The sequence below is a fragment of the Pecten maximus genome, chromosome 3 (assembly GCF_902652985.1).
Source record: "Pecten maximus chromosome 3, xPecMax1.1, whole genome shotgun sequence".
Taxonomy (NCBI): Eukaryota; Metazoa; Mollusca; class Bivalvia; order Pectinida; family Pectinidae; genus Pecten; species Pecten maximus.
In genome coordinates, this window is record NC_047017.1 from 21,851,486 (window position 1) to 21,861,596 (window position 10,111).

At 33.4% G+C, this 10,111-nt stretch overlaps 1 protein-coding gene across 3 annotated transcripts in view; it reads left to right on the forward strand.

Annotated features, from left to right (window-relative positions):
* The window catches only part of LOC117323561, a 67,770-nt gene extending 57,924 nt beyond the window's left edge, over positions 1-9,846 (forward strand). For 2 of the 3 annotated variants that reach the window (XM_033878847.1, XM_033878848.1), the window contains one exon: positions 3,997-9,846. In XM_033878847.1, coding sequence (XP_033734738.1) covers positions 3,997-4,104 — 108 coding nt within the window. In that variant the 3' untranslated portion in view covers positions 4,105-9,846. The remainder of the gene's footprint in view (positions 1-3,996) is intronic. The other variant, XR_004531766.1, reaches the window with a different exon arrangement.
* The last annotated feature ends 265 nt before the right edge of the window (positions 9,847-10,111 follow it).

Here is a 10,111-nt window from a genome sequence, read left to right on the forward strand (position 1 = left end):
AAATTTTACGACGGTTTCAAACAGTTTTTCTAAAATTATATAAATGCTTCACGTGTTAATCAACAATAAACTAAATATTAATTGAATATGTATATATATATAAGTTGTTTGATATAGTATGATGTTGTAAGATAACCGGAAACGGTATTTATTTATATAGTAGTCAATCCAATTGAAATTATATATTAAGTTTATTGTGTAACCATTGAGCTACAATCAGCTGTTATTTACGTTAAGTGTGGTTGCCAATGGTGAATTCAAGGCTTCATTTTTTCGCATGTAAGCAGTGTTTTGATTGGTCAAATCAGAAAAAGTGATATTTTTCATAAGAAAAAAAAATATTGAATGAATAGTTTTCGATATTTCACTGGTAGAAATGTAATAAAGCATTATTCCTAACTAATCTATTCGATATTTGTATTTACTCTTTTGACCTATAGTTGATATAAATTGGCAAAATGTATACAACTTTTAGACACGCACAAAATAAAAAAGGTTTCCTCTCGCTGTCAAATGTAAAAGTTTGTTAGTCATATACAATCCATGACTTAGTATATTTACTCCCAAGACTGGAAATCGCGTGTTGATAGGGACTGTACTGAAGATTTCTGGTAGGAAACTTTGACTACGCAATTTATTGAATTATGAGAGTAGCTGTATTGTGGCAATTTTGTATTATACAGATAGGGTGGTCGGGTGGCACAGTGTAACACGCTTGCCTTTCACATAAGCGGCCGGAGTTCGATTCCCTGATAGGACGTTATGGGGATCACCTGTCCAGCTAGTGTGGTTTTCTCTGAGTACTCTGGTTTCCTCCCCCTCATGCGCTTCTATCCGGTCCAACAAACGTGATTAGTATAAGTTGGTATAATTTGTTTCGCATTTGTTTTAAAATACATTAAGTTTACAGCTTAGAGGTAGATAGGAGAATGTATGGAGTTGTTCAAAGTGATTCAGAGATCTTAAATGTATTTTGCGGTTAGGTTTTATACCAACAGACGATTTCTAGAGAAATAGTAATGCTAGCCTTTGTGGATTTTGCATGTTAATCATCCAACCCGGAAAAAATGCAGACAGCGATCAAGTCACAAAAGCAATTATAAGTATATAACACAGCATCGAAAAGCCTATTTTCCAAATATTTCAGGAATTGGGAAATTATTGATGAATTTTGCATAACGTTGTTCAAACCTTTTTTTGCGTGGCGGTAATTTATTGGTAGTAAAGATGATAAAGGATTAAAATCTCAGCGGAATTTGTAAGAAGTGTATTCACGTATTGTAACAGTGGCAAAGCGACATATTTCATGGTCTGCTGGTTTTTTGGGTTCGGCAATATTAACTGAATTTGTTTTAAAAATTCAAACGAGCAAATTGAGTCATTTTAAATTGTTACCATTGAATTATATGACACATAATAGCATGTTGCTGCAGTAGCATTTTTCTATTAAACATGCTTGAATATAGCTAATCAATGAAAGGATAGGCTACGCATCATGATAAAGGAAAATAGCTGTCTTTTCTTCCGCCTATAAAACATTTCATGCTTAAGAATGCGTTGCAATTTGCAAAGCTTACGATAGGGTAGAAATTTCCTGATCCTATCTTTGTGTAAAGTATATGTTTTAGATGGTTGTGAAATTTGACCTCTGCCAAAATGGTGACCTTCCAATTTGGTGCTTTTGACACGAGCCTGCTCTGGCTATTGTAGGTGTATATCGGGCCGATCAGAACTGTTTACACTATTGAACTTTGCTGATAAATGCAGACAAGGAAACATTCTTTATATGACATACATAGAGCTGTCAATCACTCTAGCAGGAAAACACAGGTGTACGAGAACGGGAGTGACTGTTTTCTCCTTTACCGGGTATTCTTAAAGAATACTTGTCAAATGGACGGTGACATTGCCAACAGTCATTATGGGTTTGAAGTCGTGGTTGATTACATAGATAATCGGACCTGAGTGCTACTGAAACAGTCCTAATTTAGGCCTAATTGTTCATGAAATTAATAGTCAAAAGACTTAAACAATTACATTCATGTTCTATTCACGTTTTAACTATTTTAACGTTTATTAAAGAAATTCTTCTCATTCCTGCTTTATGCCTGCAGGCCAGTTCACTGTCATTGACTTTTCCTGTGGTTACAGACTAAATGCAGGTGCTATCTGTTGTAAAACACAGCCTAAACATTAAAGATGACGAGAATTACCTGTTACACGAGGTAATTGATCAGATGGTGTCTTAATTAATATTTCCGATCGAGTCATACATCAGATTTAGACAACTTAAAGATTCTGAAATGTCACGTCTGACATTCCTCCGATAGCACACGCTCAAGATCGTAATGGTATGGTAACTTAAAGATCAGTCACCGCAAGGTATTAAAGATATATACTTAAGTAACGATTACATATTGTATACGCACTCATAGTTAAGAGGATGTCGTAAGACATCATGCATACATTAAGATGAGGTCGACGTCCTAACACACGATAAAAACAAAGTTATTAACATTGGTATAGTAAGACAAAATTAATAAAGTAAAAGTAAGATGTATTGTAGTAAGACATAATTGAAGTGAAAGTAACGAAAAATTATAAGACATAAATGAATGATAAAACTTAAGACTGAATTGATACAAAAGTTCACAACATGTGTAATAACTTAAGACTGAATTGCTACAAAAGTTCACAACATGTGTAATTAGACACCATTGATCAATCGGTCAATTTTGTTTGAAATAATTGATCTTAATTAATGTACCAAATGCCGTATTTACACAAAGCGAATGATATCATCGTTACGTTCAACGCCTACTTTTTACCGCAGATCATCGTCAGCTTCTGTCCAACACATAGACAGGGTGGATTTCATTGAGAATGGTGTATTTGACAAGTTGTACGAAACAAGTGTGGGAATAACGTCCTGATACATCTTCTTGCTGGCATTGTGGTGCAGATGGTATCCTCTCATACCCAATTAGACTATATTAACTAATGAAAATCTGATAAAATTGTCCGTATGTTGATACGCGTCTATCCTGCCAACTGACATTTACAGCTTCAAACTTAAATGGAAATGCTGAAGGGCACCTTGTACTTGGCTACTTGTTATATGATTGCATTCACTTCGATCATATCGAAAGGATGCTTAACATTTTAGTGTGGACCAATTTTCTATTCCGATGATTTGTACAGTTTTTATGTTTTAATCTTAGAAGATATCAAAAGATTGTGGTCTGTGTTGTTACACCTGTTAACTATAGGTGAGGACGTTGTAGTCTAACACCTGTTGATTGCTGTATGACAAGATGTTAGACAGGTTGACATTATATTGGGTTCTACTTGGGCCGACACCGTTGTCAAGGTATAATCATGTTCAGGTGTTAAATCTGTTTGATTCCTCGGTGCCTTGCATCTGGTGGTGACAATACGGCCATGTTTGTGACTATACTAGTGTTCAGGTGCCCCGTACACAATACTGGCCGTGTACCTACAGGAACAGGTGCGGCTAAAGTTTCACGATGATTGATAGATTTAAACCCAACACACGACAACAGACGTACCAAAGCCTGTCCCATTTCATGTCTCTCAGAAAACCTTCAAGTCATTGCCAGCTTTGTACTTTTCATTATGATTTATTATAATAATATTAAAGTAGGCTGAAAACTTTGTTATAAACTCACAGCGGGTAGTTTTCTGTTAAAAATGAAAGTTTAAGCAAAATGACAAGGATTCCGTTTTAGTCTTCAATAAACAAAGGTCTTTTGTTCGACTAGAATTCATCGCAAATTTGAAACCCATATTTATAATTGAAAAGTTTTGTTGTTTAATGATAATCTAGGAGAACATCAATTTGATATGATTTATGTTGCAAATTTACAGAGGTGATTATGTGCTTAAAGCAATCTGATTGAATTTCATTGATAGTTAAAGTGTGAAAAAATATATAAGACTTAATTAACTGTAATTCAAACGTTTCTTCTGTTACAGGTATCTTCTGACCGCATTGTCAGTTGCAGTGATGACGGTACTATACGAATCTGGGACTTATACGACAGTCGGAAACAAATTGGCGGCGGGTACACGGGCAATGGCTGACAATTGCCATTGTATTACACGGTTCCCCAGTCGACACAGGTGTTCAATAGCAGATCAAAATCTCCCCGAGTAGCTGAGGGCTATAGTACCTCTGCAGAAGTTCTCCATTCGTTTGATGTGAGGTGCGATACAATATCAGTGCCAGTACAGGGACCCTAGCCAGAATTTACTCATACACACCTGGTCCGGCTGTTTACAACTTCAAATAAGGCGCTTTGTATATATACACACAGATTTTGTCTTTGGTATATAGATCGCTCGGATCACTATAAAACTTCCTGGCACTTTGGTTTAATTCATTCTTGTGAAAGGAGTTCTCCCTACAAAACTTTATTAAGTGCTCAAAAGTCTAAAGTTAAGGCCAGACTATTATAACGGCCGTTATTTTTATCTTAAATGTTTTACTGAGATACTGTACCTTGTATACTGTGATATAATTCCTTAAATGTCTTCCCTTATAAGAATCGCCTGTAAATATGACGTTTCTCTGTTAGATATAAATTCTAGGGATACAATAGATAGGAACCAATAATTAATTTTTCTACATGGCTATAGTCAACCTAAAACTGCAGAGATAGTTATCTCATTTAAACCTTAGCTTAGTGTAATTACAATGAAGTGAAGTGTTGACTATCAAAAAAGATATTTACATTCCATCACTCAAACCTGTAGGTATTCTATTGAATCATCGTTATGTTTACGTTTCAATAGTGTACTGTGCGTTGATACACAGATATAATACTACTTACCTTATCACTTAATATGTTTGCTCAACATCGTATTAAAGTCTTTTATAGAATATTAATCTACTCGATGAAAATGTTATTTTAAAATTTTCTACATAGACGTTTATGAATATTTATAGCAACATTATTTATTTATTATTTATTATGTTACTTTCCGTCCGACTTGGATGTATTGCTTTCTTGCACAATCACTATAAGCTGTGATATCCGATATTTCTTTTATACAATGCAATATTGTTTTTATTTTAACAATTCCATTCAAACAAGATATACAACTGCATGGTTCTCTAATCTTCCTGTACAGGCTTTTAGCTCAATATAATCTGTTTTAGTCTAGTTTTTATATTATCTATGATAGCATTAAACTTCTTTATTAATTTTGAATTCGTTCGTTTAGAAGGGGTACTTGAGACGTACCTGTGGAGAACTACATCAGATAATGTTATCGATGCTGCTCTATCAGGCTCTGTATATTACAATCCAGTTGCGTGCATTGGACGCCAACCAGCACAGGAATTCACTCCAATATAAACTTCCCCGACTCTGGAATTAGACACATATTGTGCTGCTGGAAGGTGATGTAGCTCAGGGCATCCAACAAACTTTTATTTTATTTCTCGACAGCTTAAAGAATCCATGAAGATATTTGACGTTGCCAGTTGTCTCATTGTGGAGAATATTTACGACTTTATCCCTGAAGTCATTTCTGTTTTATCTAGTCATATCTTATCGGCAGAGAGTTTCATCTCCAAAACTTGTCTCGCTTTCAATGTTATTTTTTAGTTCAATTTACTGTGGTAGGCAAATTTGTTTGTAATTTGCTTCGTATCTTAAGTTGGGATATTTTTAATCTAAAAACCATTATAAGTATTTATGTTTTTTATGACTGATGATTTTGTTGTTAATCAGTTTTGTTCCAATCTATTTTCAATCGTCGTGAACTCCTGAAGGGGTTTCCTTGCCAATAAATGGACGCTTGTCTCGCTCAAAAACAAATGTAGCTTTAACTTTTAAAATCTCATCTTTATACAACGATAGTAGTTTGCCTTTCATAATTTGTACGTAATCATTCTATTGATAGTAGTGCAGGTGATCACAGATAATACTGATTATACCCATTAACATACGTCTACGTCATAGCAACGCATAACACTATGTTATAAGTCATTTTAATGTATTACCCTCTGTATGGAAATGCAGCCAATGCGGCCCTAGTTGTGTTATTTTCTGTTGCAAGTAAAATTAGTGGGATTCCATGTCTATATGACAACAGAACGTTTGAGGATATTATTTGAAGGCGAATCAGTAATGGATATTTTTAGATAATATGTATTTAAGGAGCCAATACCAAAATTATGGTGACATTTTATTAGTGCCTTGTAGACACGTTCGGTCTACGAACATACACTATAACTAAACGTGAACGTTGTTATTTTTGTACCGTTCAGTACATGTGTACAGATTTTATAATAGACTTTAATTAGACATTTTACTCGTAAATTATATTTAAGTTATGATGATGTATAGAGTTTGGTTGCTTGTGCTCCATTAGTATATTAATCCGGCGTGACTCGACACGATTGCATTAAAAGTCCACACACGGCTTTCTCCGAACTGTGATATGATATATTGTGATATTATAATGAAGCGCAGTTTTGCTTTATTTAGGAATTTCTTTTTTAATTTTTTTTTTTTTTTTTTTTGTAACTCGTTTATTGAATTGTGACATTTTGAAAAGATATTTCATCTAGCGGGGAGGCGATAAGTTTAATTAATAAAATGACGTTGACGTATTGAATCTATTTAAAGTTTACAATTTCTCGTAATTTTTGGTACTACACCTGCTTTTGATTTTTGTTATAACAGATTTTAAGTAGATATACTTTCGATAAGGTATATTTATATATGTGTGTGTGTGTGCCTCTACTATTTTGAAATAATGATAATAATGAAGTATTTTGTATCAATTGTCTTACAAATGTACAATCTCAATCGGGTAATATGGTCAGAGAATTTCCTTATTAACATATATATTTGTCTCTTATTGCTAAAAAAGCATGTACAATATATATATATTGCTCATATTGTTTATATTTGTATACTATTTATTTAGTATATATTCTAGTTTAAATTACATAGAACACGTTCACTGTGTGTATGAGTGTCTTGTTTTGAAGTGACCCGTTTGTTCGTACAAGCTGCAGCAAACGTAATCTTATTTGCTGTTATATCTCTGGCCAAAATGGCAGAGTTGTATCTCGTGGAGATATACTGGGAGTATATGTGTTTATTATAAAACTATACAAGGTGCAAAGCATTTTACGCATGGTAAATGCGTTGTACAACTTCCGTAAATTATCATACTATCTCCTTGAAAATTCGAATGTTGCATTTGTTTTTGTACGTTTTGGCAATTTCCATAGTCCAGGTGAGATTCTAGAAGTACTTATCTGGTGACACAGAAGGTTAAATACCCGATTGTTAATAAATATAATAGCTCTTTTTCCCCCGGCTGTTTTTACATTGTTTTCTGCATAGTTTTATTGGACTCTGAATTTATTTGCGGTCGATCCTTCCAGAATTCTATATAAATAATCACGAATTATTTTTTTCGAAATGTTTTTAATGAGTAATTGTGAAGTTTAGTATTGTGTCAAAAAGCGATTTTTAAAAAAAATAAATGAATAATCATGCTCTAAATTTACTATCAGTTTGCACACATAGGATGTGTACACCATGCGTGTTTTTCCTTGTAAAGCACCTTCTTTAATTACACACCTCGCATTAATACGGGTACATTCACGTCATAAGCACTTGAAAACGCTAAATATGTCATGACAACTGCTTTGGTAATATGACAATATGTATACGTTTTATATGACGGAATAATTTAATTTTGAATGACGTTCTGTTTCCTTTGGCTGCGTAAGATTTTAATTTGGACAATATTTACTATTAGCGGACTATTCAAATCTATATAATAAGTCACGCTGCATAATGCTGATATGTTGCATTCATAAATGTCTCTGCAAGATTTCATAACATGTGATTCAAGACAATAAATGTAAAATTAACAGCCAGATATTAAGGGGCGAGGCGATTACTCGCACTGATATGATCGTCTGACGTCAAAGAGTGCGCTATCAAGTTGCATTCCTAATGTCTGACGTCAGATACGGCGCTATCAAGTTTTGTCCCTAACGTCATCGATTTTGAAATCAATTCACGTTCTGGACGATGTGCTGGTCATGTACTTAACATTATGTTGCATGCGTTTTCCATTTATTTACGTTTGAGAGTTTTAGCGTTGAGATTTGTGTGTTAGTTGTATTTGTGATGCTGTTGATTTGCTGTTGTATTTTTAGACAGTATTTGTATTGCTGTTACGAATGGAATCTCCATTGTTTACACAGACACCTGTTGTGTGTTTCTTTGTTTTACAATAATCAATTTCTGAATTGTTTGTTAAAATATGTTTAGGTAAAACTTATTGAAATTGTATACAAGTAGTCCACTTAACTTTGATTAGGAGTTATCCACACTCAAAACGATATATTATATTAACTCGCGTAGTGTAACAAACCTCATGTGAATAGGAGATTAATTAAATAATAGCTGTTGTTGCCATGAGGTTACAGTTTTTATTATTAAGATATTGCTACAAATGAAAAAGTTTCTGAATTCCTGCAATGTTCCAAGTTTTCAAACTACAAATTCCTGTTTATGAAATCATGTTTAAAAGTATACATGTTAATCTACACTGTAAAAGATATATGGAACAATTGTAAGATATACTGTTAAAATTACGTTAAACAGGTTCAATTTGTACTGTTAAAGCTTTATGAAACAGACCCAATTTATACTGATAAAGCAATATGAAAAAGGTTCAATTTGTACTGTTGAAGCTATGTGAACAGGTAAACATGTACTTTGAAAGATATGTGAACACTGTTAAAGTTATGTGAACAGATTCAATTTGGACTGTTAAAGCTTCGTGAACAGATTCAATTTGTACTGTTAAAGCTATGTGAACAGATTCAATTTGTACTGTTAAAGCTATCGTGAACAGATTCAATTTGTACTGTTAAAGATTCGTGAGCAGGTTCAATTTGTACTGTTAAAGCTATGTGAACAGATTCAATTTGTACTGTTAAAGCTATGTGAACAGATTCAATTTGTACTGTTAAAGATTCGTGAGCAGGTTCAATTTGTACTGTTAAAGCTATGTGAACAGATTCAATTTGTACTGTTAAAGCTATGTGAACAGATTCAATTTGTACTGTTAAAGCTATGTGAACAGATTCAATTTGTACTGTTAAAGCTATGTGAGCAGGTTCAATTTGTACTGTTAAAGCTTCGTGAACAGATTCAATTTGTACTGTTAAAGCTATGTGAACAGATTCAATTTGTACTGTTAAAGCTATGTGAACAGATTCAATTTGTACTGTTAAAGCTTCGTGAGCAGGTTCAATTTGTACTGTTAAAGCTATGTGAAACAGGTTCAATTTGTACTGTTAAAGCTTCGTGAACAGATTCAATTTGTACTGTTAAAGCTATGTGAACAGATTCAATTTGTACTGTTAAAGCTTCGTGAACAGGTTCAATTTGTACTGTTAAAGCTATGTGAAACAGGTTCAATTTGTACTGTTAAAGCTATGTGAAACAGGTTCAATTTGTACTATTCAAGCAGTGTGAACATGTTCACTTTGTACTGTTAAAGCTATGTGAAACAGGTTCAATTTGTACTGTTAAAACAATGTGAAACAGGTTCAATTTGTACTATTCAAGCAGTATGAACATGTTCAATTTGTATTGTTAAAGCTATGTGAAACAGGTTCAATTTGAACTTGTACAAGCTTTAAATAATATCAATGAACAACAATGCATTGCGTACAAAAATGATCAGGATGTTATCGAATTCATTTATTTAAACTGTTGATGAAACAAAATATACACAGAATCCAAAATATGTTGATAAATAAACATAAAAACTACATTGAGTGTGTTGAATTTTTTAAAGATGACTTAAGGGGAACAATAAAGTAGGACTGAACTCTGCGATGTATTTAATCTAATTAGATAAAACTGATTTTAATGGAAGGCGACAAACTTGAAAAAAATGTGACGCATGTGACATTTTAAATTTAAACTTTAGTTTACAGCAATTACGAAACAAGCTATATCAACTACCAATTACTCTTGTAGGCCCGAATGGAAGCGCGCGAGGTGTCTGTGTGAAGAAATAGTACCCAGACAAAATA